This window comes from Pristis pectinata, chromosome 13 (genome assembly GCF_009764475.1).
Source record: "Pristis pectinata isolate sPriPec2 chromosome 13, sPriPec2.1.pri, whole genome shotgun sequence".
NCBI lineage: Eukaryota > Metazoa > Chordata > Chondrichthyes > Rhinopristiformes > Pristidae > Pristis > Pristis pectinata.
The window spans coordinates 23170426-23190761 of NC_067417.1; the positions used below are offsets into that span (position 1 = coordinate 23170426).

At 38.2% G+C, this 20336-nt stretch overlaps 1 protein-coding gene across 1 annotated transcript in view; it reads left to right on the forward strand.

Moving 5' to 3' along the window:
- Positions 1-16522, forward strand: part of cpne7 (copine VII) — an 84298-nt gene extending 67776 nt beyond the window's left edge. The window contains exons 12-15 of the mRNA XM_052028696.1: positions 4649-4700; positions 7633-7766; positions 11240-11476; positions 16385-16522. Of these exons, the coding sequence (XP_051884656.1) occupies positions 4649-4700; positions 7633-7766; positions 11240-11476; positions 16385-16522 (561 nt within the window). The remainder of the gene's footprint in view (positions 1-4648; positions 4701-7632; positions 7767-11239; positions 11477-16384) is intronic.
- The last annotated feature ends 3814 nt before the right edge of the window (positions 16523-20336 follow it).

Here is a 20336-nt window from a genome sequence, read left to right on the forward strand (position 1 = left end):
GCCATGCAGCCCTTCAAAGTTTCTTCATAAGCAATCATAAGTGATGTTTAACCTAATTTTCACTTTCCTGGTTAATTCCGATTTCCCGACTGAACATAGGAACCTAAAAATAGGAGTAGGCCATTTGTTCCTCCTGCCTGTGCCACCGTTGAGTAAAATCTTGGTTAATTGTTTACCTCAACACCACTTCCCAGCACTAACCCCATATCCCTTAATTTCCTTAATATCTGAAAACTTATCTTGATCCTCCACATTCCTCTTGGATAGAGAATTTCAAAAATTCACTATCTTCATGGTGAAAATTTTTCTTCTCTTCAGTGTTCTGAATGGCAGGCCCCTATTTTGAGTCTGAATCCTGGTTCTTGTCATTCCCACCAGCAGAAGCATCCACTCCACATCTGGCTTGCAAGTTCTGTAACAATTTTGTATGTTCCTTATAGATCAACTCTTGCTATTCTAAGCTCAAGAAATATAGAAGCATTCTGTTTAATTCTCCTCTTACAACAAACTTGCTATTCCAGGAATCGAACTGGTAAATGTTTGCTGCTCTCTTTCTATTGCAAGCATATCCTTCCTTAGTTAGGAGACCAGACCTGGTTTCCAAATGTGGTCTTACCAGGGCCCTGTGTAAATTGAACAAAATGTACTTTAACATACTCTTGTAGTTAAATCCTCTTCCAATAAAGACTAAAGTATTGTTTGCCTTCCTAATTGCTTGCTATACCCATATGTAAACTCTCAGTGATTTATACTCATGGTCACCCAAGACCGCCTCAACTTAAAGCCTTTTCAATCTCTCATCATTTAAAAAAAACTCACTATTTCTACTTTTTATAACAAAGTGGATGGTCTCATATTTTTCCACACTATACTCCATCTGCCATGTCCTTGACCAATAATTTCCCTGCACGAAGAACTTCTTGAGCACATATATGAGATTCCCATTGGGCACATCTTTGTTTGGCATTAACATGGAAGAGGAGGTGCAACAGATCATGGACAGGAGAGTGAGGTAGTGTTTGCAAAGACAGCACCCTCTAGGATCTTCATAGCCCCTGCATCACTACTCCCTAAAAAACATATACAATGAACAAGTTGCCATGTGAATTTGATAGGGAACCATGCAGTGAGAGGTTGTTTCAGTCAAGTGGCAATGGAGAACCAACCATTGCATGGGTCCTGCTAGCATTGTATCATCTCATGTCCATCATAGTCACGTTCATTCAGTTTTGTGTTATTTCAATGAGATCCAGAGTGCAGTTTAGTTATGTGTTCACCAGACACATCTTTCTGAGGAACAAATCCAATTTGGCATCACAACAAAGTTGGGGCTTCAAGTTGTCTTTCCAAAGTCCAGGGTGATATTGATTCCACTGCATTTGCTTTTTGAGCCCTCACGGATTAACGCCCTTAACTGTATGAACTGAAAGTGCAGCCAATCATTCACCACCCAGACTGTGTGTCTGCAGTTCTCCCGTGAAGGAGTTGGCACTAAATGTAACTGTCAGGCCACTGCACCTGGCACATGAAACAAATGTCATAGTTATCTTCTTTGGGCACTGAGTAGTCTGTCCCTTTGCTGCAACTCATTCAGAAGAATTTGCTCCAAAATACCTAGCTCATTTTTTGGTTCTTTCCATTGCTGTGCCTCTCATTTGGAGCCCCTGGCTGATTTCCTCCCCATCCCCAGTTTGAAAACATTTGTAAATGTGGCACAAAATCAGGTTAGATGCCTGTACTCATAAACTCGACCTCAGTGCAGCAAAACAATCTCAAGTAACATATTGCTCCCTCAGCTGACTGGCGCAATCTTCACCATTCTTAGCTTTACAAAGGCTGTACTGCTATTCTCGAAGCTTCTTCACTTTAATCCTTCCCTGTTACATGGGATTTGTGCCAGTGAATTGCAAAAAGAAGTGCAAATGAGCTTGCATTACAATCTGAGCAGGGTCAGCTCTGTGTGTTTTTGGTAGAAGCAATTCCCAGCTATAGGATGTGCCACCAGCTCCAAAGCCCAACTCTATGTTCCCTCTAAACAGTATTGTCAAACTCCCAGTACCCCACTCTACTGTTGCCACACGTGTTATAATGCTTCAGGGTGAATATTAAATATATAGGATTAGTGATCTCAATATTGCAAGAAAATTATGGATGAGGAGGCCACTCAGTCCTTAAGTCAGGAAGAACCCAATTTATGGAAACAATTTTTGTTATTTTGGCCCCATCACTGTATCTTTTTATCTCTTTGAGCATCAAGAAGTATTTCCTGAAATCAGTCCTAAAATTATCTATTATCAAATTGAATTTGAGTCCTGTTTCTTGAAAAGAAATGAAAAATTGCGGAATATGATCTCTAAGGCACTGGTAAAAACTTCAAAAAAATCAAGTAAAAAGAATACTCAACCTATTCAGTCACCTTAATGCATAACACTCTTTTATTATAAAACTGCACGGAATGGCAAAGAAAACTCATACTCTCCAAATAACTGTGTGTCTTGCACTGGGAGAACTTACTTGTAGAATTACAAGGGTTGAATATAGCAAGAAGGCGCATTAAGTTAGAATAATAATGATCTGGAAATCCAAGTTCTCTCAGCACTCTCCACCTGTAATTCCAGTTAGTGTATAGAAAAGGACTGTACAAGATAAATAAATCAGACATGCTTTCACAAACTCATTCACTGAATGTTGGAAAGAAGTTGGAATGTTGAGAAGTTACCCCTGCTTAGGCCCACACATATCTCAAGCCTGGCCTTAGGTTCTGTCGCTTAATTTCGGATCTTTTTGAACTCCCATATCCTTGGAGTGAAGATAGTCAACTAAGCAATTAGCATTGGTCTATTATTGTCACGTGTACTGAGATACAGAGAAAAATCTTTGTTTGCGTGTCATTCAGGCAGATTGTGCCATCAATAAGTACATCAAGGTAGTAAAAAGAAAACAGAATGCAGAATATAGTGCAGCAGCTACAGAGGAAGTGCAGTGCAGGTAAACAAATTAAGTGCAAGGGCCGTGACGAGGTAGATTGGGAGATTAAGCTACTAACTCCCTGAATGCACCACTTATGACAGTGTCAGTATTAGGCACGCCAATATTGGCCAAAGGTCCACACTAAGATCTTTTGAAATCTTGGCATGTATTAGTAATTAATTCATAAGTTTATACTGATATTAGAGCTTAATATAAGGAATACTAATGCAATACAGCTCATCTTCTAAATGTGTGACAAAGGCTCCCTGGGCAGGAGCAATCAGATCCATTTTTTGCATTTCATTTAGGAATATTTAAATGTGAAACAAACTGCTAGAATATTGAAAAATGCTCATTTCTTTGATACCAGTATAATTTGCCTTAAACAGTGCAAATTTTTTAAAAGATAAATGAAACTATGTAAAAACATAACAGCTTGGATTTATTTAAGTGGGTCCACTGCCTACAGTCCCTGTTGCCCTGAACTCACCTGATGCTGACATAGAACCAGGAAGTGCTCAGAACACTCAGTGGCTCAGGCAGCATCTGTGCAAAGAGAAACAGGTCTTCCAAGTGAAACATTAGCTCTGTTTCTCCTACGGCAGATCCTGCCTGAGCTGTTGAGTGTTTCTAGCATTTTTTGATTTTTATTTGCAACATCTGCAGTTTTTTTGAATTTCATTACCTGAACCAGAAGCATGTGGCCAGTTTTGCTGGTCAAGACATCTGAGCAGTGAGGCTCTGCATGACTCATGGCTTCCAATGATATAACTGGGATATGAGGGCAAACCAGAATAACCTACACCCACAAAACTCCTTTGACAGTTTAAAGACCTCCAGCCTTGCTGTCCGTCAGAGAATAAAGCTTTACAATGCTTTTGAAGGCAAAACAAAATGTGAAAATTAAAGAAAGTAAGTCTACTCAGAACGTTTAAACAAATATATTAAAGCAAATAATTAAAATATATATATATATGGATTTTCCCATTCTTCTTCACACTGTACAACCACCATTCGGAGACCTTCATCAGGTTGAACCTGGCTCAGGATCTCAGAGCAGAATTCCCAGCTGAGTACCAGGAAAATTGCTGGCACAGACTGACCTGTAAAACTGGAACTGCTGCATTCTCGCAGGGGTCCTGAGATTTACAGGCACTTACATGGGCATAATTTAGCATAATCCGAGATGATATCCATTCTAAAGGTGATCGGCTTTCTGGAATGTGCTGGAGTTGGCACTTTAGCAGTCACTGCTCATCTTTTAATATTGGTTCTGATGGCAGAGCAATAGGTTGTTTATTGATGCTCTGGGACTGTACACTATAAGGGATGGTGATTCTTTATCCCTCAATTTACTTTGCTGTCAGAACTGTCGACTGACATGCTTTGGAATTAGAACATAATTAAATTCAATATTAGATAGATGCTTTATGTTTATGCTGCCAGTAAATGTGATTTTCATTGTTGGTAACTTAAAGGGAATACTTCAGTCATGAGAAGTAAATGGGAACAATTGAGCCTTCGTGTGTGTCATCCACAAAGTCTCCTTTCCAGTGCAGAAAGAAACGGGTAAAATACATCTTTGATTAGCCACAAAAAATGAAGTACAGTCTCCTTGTGAGGAGAATTGGTAATATTAATATTTTAACTTATTTTAGTGTACTATTTCCTTTTACAGGTTTCACACAATTTTGCCATTAATTTCAATTCTGAAGATGATGAATGTGAAGGTAAGCTGCAATCAGTTTCATTCACCTGAGGGTGTGGTGCTGCTGTCAGCTTTATGTTGCTGGGAAAGAATTTATTCTTCACTACAATGCAGCATTACAGTGGGGTAGACTCTAACCTGTTTAGAGCCCTGCAGTGTTGTACCCACTAACAACACATCAATTCATATTGTGGAATATAACTCCATTGTGTCGTATCAGACTAAATCTCAAAAACTCTCATTGATCAATGAATCTCATAATCTGAAGAAGCCATTGCTTTGTTAATAATGTTTTTTTTTCTGAAGAGGTATTTCTATCTCAAAGTATTCAGTATTTTCCATCTAATGATTCTTCCCACGCCAGGGGACTAACAAATACAATACAGCAATTCAAACCAGAGCAGAAATTTCTGTGTGCAGATTAATTCTAAGACGACTATTCTCTGATTAATATTAGAGTACAGTGAAAGCTTGACATGGACATTGTAACATTAGCTAAGTAATCAGTAGCAGGCATCTTAAACAGCAAAGCTTGTTGAAAGATGCACAGCCTCCCTCCTGCTGCTAAACATTAATTTCCCCTGGTGCCCATTGTAAATGTATTAGTTGTCAATTAGAAAGTTACTAAATTAGAGTTGACTTAAATATCTGACTTTACAGGCAACTGAAGCCACTAAAAAGATTACTGTCGGTTTACATGTGCCTTGTCCTTCAATAACTTCCTTGTTGAAAGTATTCCAAGCTCAGGAGATCCATTTTGTGAGCAAGATTGCTCCACCACTCAGATAACTCTGCATTCAGAGCCATCAAGTATGTAAATATCCATGGGCTCATCAAAATTGGCACAATTTTTAAATTGGTTAATACTTCACTCCCTCCTTCAATTTAAAGCGGTCCATCAAGCTCACCTGTCCAAAGACAAGTTATCACGTTTTTATTCAGATATATTTCCTTATTGTGATAAATGCAATAATGGAGAGGCTTCTTTAATTCACATGTTTTGGTCATGTCCAAGTCTTAAAAAATACTGGATAGAGGTATTTCAAACTTTTTCTGTGCTTTTTAAAATAAATTTTAAGCCAAATCCTTTAATTGCATTATTTGGGATTGTTGGAGAAAAAGATATAATTTTGGAGACTTCCGACTTACACATATTGGTCTTTATTTCTCTTATAGCCAGGAGGGCTGTGTTGCTTAAATGGAAGGAAGTTACTCCCCCCACTCATGTTCAATGGCTACGGGATGTTATGTCATATCTAAATTTAGAGAAGATCCGTTGTTCAATTTCTGGATCTAATTTGGACTTCCAAATATTGTGGGGACCTTTTTTGAACTACTTTCAAAACCATTGATTTGGTGCTTAAAGTACAGTTATTGGCTAATACTATTATGTCTTCAGGGCTTTTTTTTAACCAAACAGCTTCGGTCTTGGTAGTGGGTTTAGATATTTTTTATAATAAAATTATTCCAATTTATTAATATTAATTAGTTATAATTTCTGCTTATCAATATGAGGTATGGTGATTTCAAGTGTGACTCAATACAAAGTACTTTGTAACATTTTGTTTTTTCTTTTGCTTCACGTACTTTGTATTTTCTATCTGGAATTAATGAAAAATATTGTAAAAGAAAGAAAATTGGCACATAGTTAATAAAAAGAATCACTTATTGATCCAGTCAGAAACATTACTCAAATATTATTCAAAAGCATGCTCTCCATGCAGTGTAAATCTACAGAGTTTGTGTTTCTTCACCTTATTTGTCTGTCACCTCTAAGCAGTGTAGAAGCAAACCCTTTTTCCTCAGCATTCACCTCTGTTAACCCTAAACTTCTCTGCACTATGGATAGTGTGTGTACACAGTTGATGATGTCACTGCATCCTCTGACCATATAGCTGTAATATATCCCATGACAATCTACGCAAGCTTCTATTTCCAAAGGTCACCACCTCCTTTCCCAGTTCACAAACCTCAACATCTTAAATGGCCTCTCTACTTCTGTGATCAGGACAAGAGCTCATTAACCACTGCTGCTCTTCCCACCTGGCATCAGCCTCTCAGCATTTCCTCTGATCCAATGCTGCCGCTTTCTCCTGAACATCTGCATCATTTGTCGTGGTGATTTCATTTATCAGCAAGGTGTCAGCTAACTTGCATGGTGTTGACAACAAACCCAATCACTTCCAATGTCCCTTTTGACCCCTCCACCATCTATGTATTGATTGTCCAACGTCCATGCTGTGGCCTCCAGTTAAACATCAGGAAAAGCAGAGCTATTGTCTTGAGGCCCACTATAAATTCCACACCCACACCCCTGACTCCATCTGTTTCCCACACTCAGTGAATGTGAAGCTGATAATTTCACTATTCCACTGCACTTTGGGCTAAGCCTCCCAAGCTTTACCTTACCCATCCACCTGCTTCCCATTGTTTCCTACGTCTGCCCCATCTCAGCGCTCTGTGGCAAGGCTTTAAATCAATTTGCTGAATTACTTTGTCACTAAGTCTGTTGTTTTTCAAGACAGTCAAGCGATTTCCCAAATTACACCCCAATGTGCTAAAAATCCAATTTATTTGAGTAGCCAGTAAAAACAATCTGGTCAAAAATAGGCACAATGTAAATTTAGCATTAGCACAAATGATATAAGGTAAAATATCTGGCATCCTCAGGACTTTGGTTTAATCTAAGAATGGGAAAGAGAACCCAGTGAGTATAAAGGGAGTGCAGGAAACAAATTCCAATGATCCATAAACCAAACCATTGGGATTTCCAAACTATGGGAGACCATATTATCAGAGTTTTCTTCTATTACGTGTTTCCATATGTATGATTTACCAGCACAGGGTAGACGGTATAAATTTAATGCAATATGCTCATACATCATGAACATTTCTCTCTTTCACTTAATGCACACATGAGATCAGTTGCTAACTTAACTCTATCTTTGTTTAAGGAATACAAGGAGTAGTTGAGTCGTATCAGAGCTGCCTACCTAAAATCCAACTTTATGGGCCAACAAATGTGTCTCCTATCATAAGCAAGGTGGCGAAGGTGGCTGCTGAGGAGGAGAAAACCAAAGAAGCCTCTGTATGTAGAACCTTACACAATAGCCATTATCTGCAGTAGTACATTGGGGATGTGATTAACAGTTTGAATGTGCACACACATGGGTGATCATTCCCTAGTGGATCATTCCATGGGGATCATTCTCAACTCAAGCTCAAGTGCAGCCCAGAAGGTTATTTCATGTGTACATGGAAGATCCCATGGCATCATTATCCCCAGTGCTGCAGCCAATACTTATCACTAAATTAATATTTCTGAGTTTCCTAGACCTCTCAAAAGTTACATTAAACTGACACTGCATATGGTGAAGGTGGGGTTGACTAATTTTGAGCCCGACAATAATAAAACCCAAGGTATCATGAGTAATAAAATAGCATAAAGACCTTTCCTCAGTGAGGTAGGTGACAGACTGTGGGTTGGTGGTAGTGGTGGTGGGGAGGTGGCTAGTGGAGCTAGGGGCAATTGGTTGAGAAGGAGAGGTTGAGAGAGACAGAGTTACACCCTGACCAGAATTGAAGAGCCCCAATAATCACATCTACAGAAAAACAACAGGTTTAAAAAGCAAAAACTGAAGTTCAACATGCAGGAAATCTCTTTCAACCATCACCTGTGATGACCTTAGGCAAATCTAGCAAAAGTCAAGGCTGTGGAGGAAATGCTGAACTCAACAGATGTTGCATGAGGACAAACTTCAGTAATTTTTAATAAATTTTAGAGGGTCTCTAAATCTGGCCAGTTCCTCTACAGGGCTTCATAATTGATGGAGTTGAACACCTTGGTCAAATCAATGAAGAACATGGTCAGGTCTTGCTCTTGTTCCTGATACTTTTCCTGGATTTGACAGGCAATAAAGCTCATATTGATTGTCCTGTAGAATGGTCTGACACTGTACCAAGATTCCAACAGGATTTCCATGGTGATGGAAATAATTAGTTTAAGAGGACAAGAGCAAGTCAATGCCTCAATAATTTCCGCACTGCAACTTGGCTCTATACTTAAAAGATATAACAGTATCATCATGTCTAAAGTCCTCTAGAATCTTCTTATTGAAGCAGACTTGAAGCTAGAGTTTGTGAAGCTTCTGTGCCAGTTCTTTATCCCCACTTTGAAGCCTCCAGCTGGTATGCCATCTGGTTCTGCAATCTTGCTGCTTGCAGTTTGCATAATGGCAAGTCTTACTACTTTTGAGGGCTAAGTTGGAGGTCATCGAGAGATCCTCCGTCAGAGTGTTAAGGGACAGATTTAGCAGTGACATCTGTCACAGTTGACTCACAGTTCAGGGTGTCACTAAGTGCTCCTTGGCATTGATGGCTTTGCTTTCCTTAAAGAGCATTGACCCATCTTTGGCTCAGATTGGGAACATGGGATCTTGAGCCAGAAATAGTTCTGAAAAGAGCTCCTTGGGTCATAAAAAAGCATAAAGCTCACTCCTCTTGGCCTTCTCTTGCTGCCATGTATTTTTGATGACTCAGCACTTCCTTGGGTATATGCTTCGAACTGCTGGCACGACTCATTTTTTCTGCTGGCATGGGATGTTGTTTTGCCATATGTGAGAGTTGAGTAGTTCTTGAATGTCAGTATCATCCTCACAAAACCAAACCAATCTTGGTGATGGTAGGTGACATTGCCAATGGTTTTAGCACATGGTGGTCTTTAAACCCATCCAGAAATTGTTATTATCAACTCTAAGCACAGTAGACAGCTTCTCTTAGAGCACCAGTGAAGATTCGTGTGAATTGTTGTCTTTAAGGGACTAGCTGTTGAATTCCCACTCCATCGATTTTGCCTTGTTACAATGCTGTGAGAGATCAGGATACTCATAATGTGTTGACGGTCATCAGTTTCGTGCATGACCCTCATGGTACAAACATCCTTATGATCTTAAACCCTGATGAAAAGATAGTTAAAAAAGTGCCATGCTTAGAGCAAAAATATCTTCAAGTCATCTTAAACTTCACACACTGTCCAAAATCAATCATCTTGATGCCAAAACCATGTTCCACGCGTTTGCTCAGGAGTAGTGTGCCATTACAGTTAGCCTTTGGGACTCCTTTAGTGGTTTTGGCCATGAGTCCCACTGGATACCGTAATTCAGCCAGGAGTAGATGATGCAACCTTGGTTAGGGATACCCCTTGAGAGGTGAGCAGAGGGGATCTCAGAAAGACTGCTCTGTTGTAAATGCACCCTTGTCTCAGCGCACGTACCAGGTGGCCATCTAACTCTCTTCATCTAGGAGCAGATCTGTGCCTTGTAGATACCTGCCACTACCAGTATGTCAGCCAAGCATTTGGAAAGCTTGGGGTAGTTATTCCTGTGGTAGAAATCTGAATACAATTTCTTTTAAAACTGTTGTATGTAAAGCAGCCACACGTTCTAGACAAGTAGGAAATCTCGAGTCCAGTGTCAAGGAAAGTCTGAGATGACTGGAGATTTCTAACTTGCTGAAGGCTTTGTCTGAAGCTCATGACAAGTCCTCACAGCTATTGTGGTGGTAACGGGGGATGCACCCCAGTAACTTCACCCCATCAGGCAGTCCCCTAAAGCCAGTATCTCCATCACCCGGCTTCCCATCTCCCCCCCCCCACCACCCATGGTGATGTGAGGTTGGACATGAATTTACAGGCACAGCAATTATTTTGCATGCTAAGGTCACACAAGCAGACTCAAGACCAGATTTTTTTTGCCAATTGATTGAATATTTACAATTGGTCAGGATGCCAGTACGATGTCCCTGCTCTTTTTGGAATAGTGGCTCATGATCTATTGCATTGTACTGAGAAGGTGAACAAAGCTTGGTTTAACATCTGAAAGACACAGATAATGAAGCAGTATTGCAATGTAAACTCAATCTGGATGAAATATTCAGGTCCCTGTAGCAGGGATTGTATCTAAGAGGCAAAGCTAACACCTTGCATTCAGCAACCAGAAAAGAATGAGATACCCAAGGTGTACTGATGTAACCATTCCCCATTGGAAACAGAAATCTTCATTAGTTTCTGAGACATAATAACAACATTGAGTTCATTTATAATTGAACTCTGTGAAACTCCTGCTGCAAAAGCAAGGAAAACAATCTAAAAGCAAAAGATTGTGGATCCTGGAAGTTAAGATAAGATAAAAACAGAAATGCTGTAAGTACCTAGCAAGTCAGGTAGCATCTGAGAAAAAAGAAACAGTTGGAATTTCGGGCCAACATCTTTTCATCAAAATGGTTCAAAAGTTTGAGGTTATTGAGGAATAAGATGCAGCAAAAAAAGGGGAGGAGCAGAGAGAACACAAGGAAGGTCAGTGATAAGGTTGGAGGCAGATTAATCACAAAAAGTTTCTCAAACTTTTTTCCAGTTCTGATGAAAGGTCGCTGAGTTGAAATGTTAGCTTTCTGCACAGCTGCTGGCTATCTTTCTGAGTGTACCTGATAAGTTACTTGTATTTGCTTTAACATTTTGTATACAGACCTCTCTATCCTAACTGTATCTTAATTTTGTCTTTACAGCAATATTATATCCTACTGATTCTAACAGATGGTGTCGTTACTGATATGGCGGATACAAGGGAGGCAATAGTCCGAGCATCATACCTTCCAATGTCCATCATCATTGTTGGTGTTGGGAATGCAGATTTTACAGACATGCAGATACTAGATGGTGATGATGGGGTTTTACGATCACCAAAGGGGGAACCTGTGCTAAGAGACATTGTTCAGTTTGTCCCCTTCCGTGAATTTAAAAATGTAAGGACTAACGTACTTTCTGAATGATAAGACCTTTTACATAAGATTATCTTCTGTTGGATTGATCCTCAAAGCCAGAATGGGAAAAAATTTACCCCTTCAATTGAAAAATATTTGAAAAAAAGGGATTCACAAATATTTAAAAAATAGGAATGGGAAGGACCAGTTTCAGTTTACAAGTTCTATAGTGTAGTACTAAATGCAATTGGGTACTCTGTACTTTAGTAGCATATTTTTCATAGCATATGCCCCCACTGTATAATATAAAAATGCATGGGAGGTACCAGACGTGTGCAGTGATGTCAAACAGAATGCAATACTCATTTTGCCATCACCTACCCATGGTTTTACTTCCCAGATGAGGCCTGCTCAGACACTATTTTAAAGTCTCAATTTTCTGCGCTGCTCAGGAATCTGTGGTGTCTCCTTCCATGCAGATGCCCTCTTTAAGTTTTCATTGCTGCTGATTGTCCTCAGCCCTGATCCTCCCCTTACCACCAATGTCCTCAGACATCTGACACTCACTCTAATCATCTCTTTGGTGCATGCCCAATAGTTTCCCTGGCCCCACCTCCAAACAACTCTCTAATGCCCCCATTTCCAATCATTTCCACAACTGAACAGCTTCCCAACTAATGCCTTGATTTTATATCTTATTATCTCCACTACTCCAATTGGACCTCTTCTAAGACGCAAAGCTTCACATTAAACTGGGTTGAACTTAGCTCACCTCATTTTCTTTTAAAGCTCATTTTTAGTCGCATCACAGTTTCTATAAATATATAATATATACTTGGAATTCAGTTCTTATTAGGAATTTGTGTCCATTCAGTAACTAGTTTCTCTTTTAGGAAAACACTGCCTGTTAATTATTAGAAACATAAACTTCCCAATTTTCCAAGTTGTAACAGTTCTCTGTTTTAACAAAAAGATGTGTACTATGCACTTTTATGTTTAAAAATGTAGTCCAAAAATAACCACATTAAGTTAATGTTATTTGATTGGTTATAGAACATAGAACACAGAATGGAGCAGCACTTGAACAGGCCCTTTGGCCCACGATGTCTGTGCCGATCATGATCCCAATCCAAACTATTCCCATTGGCCTGCCAATGTCTATATCCCCCCCATTCCCACCTTGTCAACATGTCTGTCTAAATGCCTTTTAAATGTTGCTATAGTATCTGCCATCTGCAGTTTGATAGTTCCATCCTGGGTAAAATACTCTGACTATCTACCCTATCTAGGCTTCTCATAATTTTATATATTTCTGTCAGCCTCCGGTGCACCAGAGAAAGTTATGCTTTAGACCAGTGGAAAAAAGCTGGCACACAAAACAGTTAAATTGACATCAATGTTGAGCACAATTCAATGCAAAATGTTGCTGTCTTTCTTTTTTTTACTGAAGTCTAAAAGTCTGCTTGTCTGGAGTTGAGAGCAGTACTTTGACTTCATTAGAGTCAACATTCTCAGCAGTGAAGTGGGCCAGGGATATTGGATGTTATGCTCTTTCCCAAATGTGCTCTGTTGGAATAGTTCCTTAATGATTGAGTTTGTTTTCTTCTGCAGTCTGGAGTGATTCTTCTCTTTTGTTTAGTTGACCAAATGACTGTTCTCCTTCCAATACAAAGATAGGATTCTCTGGTTCAGGGTAGGCACATTCATGGAAGAATTGACACACTACAGTTGTTTTATTAACATTAAAGAAGTTGATTTGAAATTCATACACAGCAGTTCTAACAATAAAGAATGTAATAGATTTTCATACAGGAGGGCACACTTGGGGAGAGTGAAGGGTTCCAATATTTTGTGTTGGGAGATGAGAAAGTTGTCTTCTTCAAGTGTTGCTTGTCATTCGCCCAGACGTCTAGCACCATGGATTATTTATATATTTATACATTCAGAATGGCTTTTGACATAATTCCAAGTTTGCTCTTTATTCCCAAATCAGCAGTTACGTTTCTAGCATTTTCTTAAGCCGCCTCTTTTATCTCTATAACCCCTGGCCTTGCAGCGGTTTTCACACCATGCAGCCTGGAGGTTAAGCAAAAACCATCTTTGTCCATGCAAGTGGTTTCATATTCTTTAGGCTTTCTTAATATTTTTACCAAACTTGGCTCTTTTACCAAGTCTAATTTATCAATCAATATCCAATATCAGAAAGACCGAAATCTTTCACAATGTTGCTTGTAATTCCATTGCCCTACAGTCTGGCGTTTCTGTCTGTGTTGTAGATAACTAACAGGCAATAGTGAAGGAAGGAAAGAAACACAGCAATCCAATTTTTATCATTGTGTCAACAAATGCACAAGAAGATTACAATACATACTCAAGGGGCTACAGTAATATTAGCATTGAGATCCCATGCTCAGTAGTAGTCTGTGTTTCTTGACTTTCATTTACTAATCAAAACTGCAGTTAGCTACCTCTGGATGTGTTACATGTGACTCATGGGCAATTATTGCAAAAACTGCTTTAGGCTGTCAAGAAGTAATATCTGATTCCTCATCTCATGCTTTTGGAATTTTTTTTCCAATTTAGTTGTTTCCAAACATAGTTATCATTTTTATTGTCCAAATTATTTCCTTTCCCCTTATTTATAAAGTTACATGAACACTAGACTCCAGCTAATTTATTTCAGACAGGAAATGCACACAAAACAACAAAGATACCAAAGGAATGAATTTAGAGAAAGCTGAGAATAAGGGGTTGGGATTTTAACTTTTGATCTATGAACTAAATCTATTCCCACTTGAAAAAGTGTGTGAGTGCATACTTCCCAAGTTTTTGAAGAAATGGAAGGAATTAATAAGGTTGGCATGGAGTGGTAATTTACTTAAAATCATGAAAAATGTTCAAAATGTAAAGAGTGTATATTAAAGAAGGCAGTTAAACATGAGATGTAATTCACAGTTTTTAATTTATGATGGGCCACAGTCTTGTAGATGAAGTTGTGAATCATTCAAAAGGAAGTGAATGACTTCAGATTCTATTTTGGGTTTCCAGTACGCTTTTGAGGAAAATAAAGTTGGCTTGAATGGGAAGGTGAACAGGATAAACTGGTAGCAAGACATGTCCTCCCCAGCTTACAAATGCCCGACTCCACCTCAACTCCACAACTCCACAACTCCACCTCCTCTTTTTCCTATGACCCATAGAATGGAAAGGGCACAGAAGGAGGTCTTCCAGCCCTCATATTTTATGTTGATCAGCAATGCAGATGGTCCTATTCTGCAACTTTTTCCTCAGGTCCCTGCAATTCTTTTTCCTGTTTCAGCATGCCAATGGTCCAAGCTGTACCACTTCTTCATATTCTTGTTCCATGTTCAGAGAGTCAAAGTCACCCAAGCGTCTGGGGCTGCCCTTGGCTTCTTCTGTGCTGTTGTGGACAGAGATTACCTGCTACAGTGTCAATCTCTTCCTGCAAGGTTGCCTCCAGAGACTCCACTATCGCCCCCCTTGTATTATCAGTGGCATCATCTGAAAATATATCAGATTCCATGAAAATGTTGACTACACCCACACCATGTTATCGCCTCTACTCTCAACCCCTCTGTGGCATCTGATTTATCTCATAGTTTGACTGACACCCACTCCTGGATGAGCAGCATTTTACTCCACTTAAGTATTGGGAAGACCAATGTTATTGCCTTGACACTGACTCCACCTGTCTCCCTGGCCATTATCTGAGGCTTAACCAGCTTCCTATTTCTCCTGGAGATGAGATTCCAACTTCATAGTTGCTCCTTCACCAACCATCTCCTTCTTCCTGCTGGTCCCGGCCTCAGCACTTTTGCTGCTGAAACCCTCCTCAAGATTTGATTGTGGCAAGGCTTTATTGACCCACCTCCCATCTTCCACCGTCTATAAACTTCACTGATCATGTTAACATAATGGCTAAGTTACTGGTCCAGGATCCTTAGCCTATTGTTTTCTGAGAAAAAAACTCAAATCCCAATCCTATTTCATTTTAATTTGTAAAGCTCTAATGATAAGCAAGTATTGATAGTGATGATCATGAAATTACTGGATTGTTATAACAGACTCACTTATGTTTGCCATCCTTATCTAGTCTGGCCTCTTTGGTCCCCAGACTCACAGTATTGGTCTCTCTTAATTACCCTGTAAAATGGTTCAGTAAGCCATTCATTTCACAAACATTTGTAAATAGCGAGACACAAAAATAACCTGGATATTGTGGCCATATCTATGGTGAAATTACTGACATTTGCTGCCATACCCATTGAACACAACAGCTATTTCTGATTTTCATGCACATGAGGCATAACAAACAAACCTTAAAGCTGTTGGCAGTAAACCAATGTGTCATCAGTGGCTGTGCTGGGAATGAAGCTGAAATCACAAATTTTACGAATTAGTCCTACTGTAAGAAAATCATATATTTAGTTTCCTGAGGTCTGGGTGAATTTATAACAGAATACTAAGCCATTATTAGCAAACCATATGGCCTGAGAAACACTATTTTGGATGCATTATCATTGCCTTTCATGGATATGTCAAAGCACAAAGAATTTTAAAATAATTGTTTTATTATTTTCAGGAGTTAAATAAATGATACTTATATAATCAAGTGTACATGTGCCAATCTTTATTTAGGGATTTGTATAATGTTTAAAAGTTAATTAAAATTGTCTCCTGCCTGTGAAAAATTCTTTAATGTGATTGGCTGTTCACCCACTTTGATGACATCAGAGTTGCTAGATGCCAGGGATTCCTTTGAACTGACATCTGACAGCAATAGGCTTTGAAAAAGGGGAACTTCTCAGCAGAGTTTAGTGTCAGTGCAAGTGCTGTCACTTCACCATCATATACAATTTATGGGCCATGAATTAAATTGAGAAAAGTTTCTTTTTCTCCATTAATGTGTTTTTTATTACTGTGTTTCAGGCTTCTCCAGCAGCTTTGGCCAAATGTGTCTTAGCAGAAGTTCCAAAACAAGTTGTGGAGTATTACAGTTACAAGGCTATTCCTCCAAAATGTCCAACAATGGATTCCTCTGAATCAGCATGCACAACTCCGGAATAAATAAACTGATCTTTGCCAGTGGAAGTCTCTGAAGGCAGAATGATATGACAGGGCAAAAATAATTTTCACATTATTAACTGGTTTGCTGCAAACATATTAAGGTGAAGCAAAAGAATTTTCACAGCTTGAATAAACAAGTTGCAATATCCATGCCAATGATCAACCACAGCAAAACATCTGGATGCTGAAAGATGATGTTTGGGGAATATTGGCCAATTCCCAAACACATCACACTTTTAGTCTTTTTTCTGAGTTAATGGGACATTCATATAATTTATTATCTGGACTGAATACATGCAAAGTGGCTGTAGGAGCATTTTCAGAGTAACAGGCGCATTTGATGAATTAATTCCTTTTTATGCACAATACCCTCAACAATCAATTACAGCCACTGGGGAAAACAAACCACATGTAGCAAATTCTACAAATCTGCTGCATTTGCAGCTTCATAATTAATCTGAAGATTTGGGTTGTTTGGTTGATTTTTGTGCACACATTCTTTCTGCAGAATTTTACAAGATTTCTTTTTGCATGTGAAAATCAATAGGCATAGCACTAAAACAGGAGGATAACTTACATCAAGGTATCAAAAATGGAAAACTACTCCTTTGGATCAAAGTCACAAAAAAGGAAAAGAATATCGAGGGATAGTTTGAATCAGTGAGTCAATGTGTTTGTTTTATTAGCTGGAAGTACAAGAAGTGGTTGGAGATTCTTAATTGAAGGAAGTTCCTAATATAAGAATGTTCACACCTCAGTGAAAGTTTGGCTAGATGTGAAGGATTGAAACCTTTCCAGCAGCTGACACAATAGCAGGGACTGACTCCTTGTTGGGTATGGTGCATGCTGGGAAAATGTGCTGAAAAGGATTGGGATATTTAAAATAGTTGACAAAATTAAAGGGATTTTGTCTTCATGGTAAAGCTCTTGGTAAACCAATTATTTAACCAGCAGAAAGTGAGAGAGACAGAAGCCAGAAAACAAAACAAATATTTATTTTATACAGTCATCCTCAAACGATGTTTTGTTATTTCCTAAAACAATTTCCTCTCTTGCTTTCTGTTATAAATAAATCGATAATAAATATTTGAGAAACCGTTTCATGGATAAAGTGCCTTTTTAAAAAGGTAAGATCATTGCAGCATCCTCTACCACTAAAGCTCTGAAATATCAAGAAATTAATCCCTTCCTTAGAATTTCACTAGGATGGATGTAGAAATAGTGTTGAGTTTAACTGCTGAGTACGGTACCTCAAGCATTCCCTGGCATAAACTAAAAAAAAGAACCCTGTAATATTTATGTTCTCAAACTTTTTTTGTTCAGAAAGTCTGTGCAGAAAAGGGGAAGTGAATCAAGGACATAAAATGTAGTTTATTACTGTAGAAGAAAAGAACAAAACAATAGACAGATGGGAAGATGTGAAATTGGTGAAAGACATTGAGCTGCCACAGTAATTCACATAAAGATGAGGGTGGCTGTGAACAGAGATGAGGCACAATAACAAAGGGAAAATGTGCACAATTAAGTTTTTTTGTGTTAAAATGATTCTACTGCAGAATTTCTGACTGACAGCATTTAGTTCACACTGTTTAATTTATACTGTCCGTCAAGTGCAGAATAATCTAAAATTGTTTTTGTATTTTTGGCAGTTTCTTCATATTTTAAGGTGCAATTAGAGCACAACTGTAGAATCGGTGTGAAACGATCGAGTTTGCATAACATTTCAGTTAATCTCTTAGTAAAGCTGAATCAGAGTCAGGGCTTGGCTTGTCACCAAAGAAAAGCAAAATCAGGGTTCTAACATCTCAGTCCATTTTCTTCCCACTCTCCCTTCAGGACTTTGGTCGAGATTTTTAGTAAATAATAAGATTGACAGGAAGTGGAACCCATTTCTCACCACCTGCAGTGTAAATATAGATGCCTCAGAAAGCAAAAAGGCAGCTGCTGAAAATTGGAAGCTAAAACAGGAAACCCTGCAGACGGTGTCTGCAGAATGAACTCAAGCCAGTCCTTGGAACCTCTTCTTAACCCAATCCACCTGGTGGAAAACTGATGGCCATCCATCTAATGTCCCACGCAATGTCACGTTTCATTTCAAATCAGGTATGATGTAAAATCTTTTATATGCCAGGCAGCTTAAGTGAAAAACCATCTCAAATATTTTTGCTGATTCATTGCTTAATTATAATCAACACCGTCCGTGCACGTTTGTAGGATTCAATTCACTATTTAAAAGAATAGTTCCCTTCTGTGCCTGATTGACTTTGCAATGAAAGCAAGGTAACACATTGAAAATAGATATGATTTAAAGTGATATCTCGTTATAAAATTGATTTTAAAGATTGTTGTTAATGGTTCTATCTTTTGCAATAGTTTATTTATCTTTGCATTTTTGATCCATGAAGTTCACTGCCCATGAGGAAATGTTATCAAATTTTTTTTTATATATTGTTTCTGTAGTGAAGTACCTAAACCTCTGAAATAGATTATTAGAGATCTGGGCTACCTTCACTCCTCATTAGAAACTTCTTAATTTGGTCACTGACTGGTGTCCTAATGTAAAAATTTTCAGGGTCTTTAGAGTATACTACTGTCGAGACTCTAACCTTAGAATTACTTGGCGCTATTTACAACAAAGATGCAAAAGCCACACAAACATATATTAGCTGAATAATGAGAATACATTGCCAGCTTTGCATCTGTTGTGTCTTGCAACTTAGTCTTGTAGATTATTTTTTTCAAATTATTGCTGCTTTTAATACAAACTGCAAACAAGTCTTCCTACACCACTCATGCTCCAGTCTGAAATACTACACCATCATAGTAATACCATATTATAATGTTCTAAATCCTGCTTTCCACATGAAGTAAGGCAGTGCTAGTAATTGCATGAAGTCTATGGGCAAATGCTACATTTTCCTGATGTTGGACTTAATTTATTTGGATTTGTAGGCCTGAATTCTTGTTTGTCCTGTTATAAATCTGTGTTAATAATTACTAAGAATTCCAGATACAGCAATTTAAAACATAGCAATTCAGTGACATAAAGCATGAAATTTATGAAATCTTTCTTGTAAAGTGAGAATTCATCAGTGTTTTGAGTCTTCATCAGAATGAAATATTTTATCATAATACGTAAAATAAAAACATCATATCTCTGAAGTAGTTTGTAGCTCTTTTCAAACCTATCAGAGTAAAATATTAGAGCTTTTAAAATTTCACTAATGGGAGGACTGAAGGAAATTGAAGTTATATTACTAAATGGAACTTATTATAATTACTCTAATTAGATATCAATGAAATTATTGTTGATACACAGTAACTTTATGTATTATTTCTCTATATAAAAGCAACTATTCTGATTTAGACATGTAAAAAATCTTATTTCCCATTTTATTTTATATTACCTTATGCTTCTGCTCACAACATTTAATTAGCATTTTTCATTGGAGGATTAAAACTTAAAAACCGAACATCACAGTCACCATAGTTTACCCTTGTAGTACTCTAATTTATCATTGTGATGTCAACAGAAATATTTCATTGGAAGACATAATTGTAATCAAATTACAGTGAAATCATATTTCCTACATAAAATTGCTGATATATGTGAGTGCATGATAAAATGTTACCATAAACTAATCAGGTTTTTGACACAACATAGTTAGATAATGAACAGATCAATTACCTCCTGACCTTTATGACAACTTTGGTCAGCTGCAGATGTGCATTCCCCATTTTCTTTTCAGTTAAGAAATAGTAAGTAAAATTCTCAAGAGAGCACCAGAATAGTGACCAAAGGGACATTTTCTGT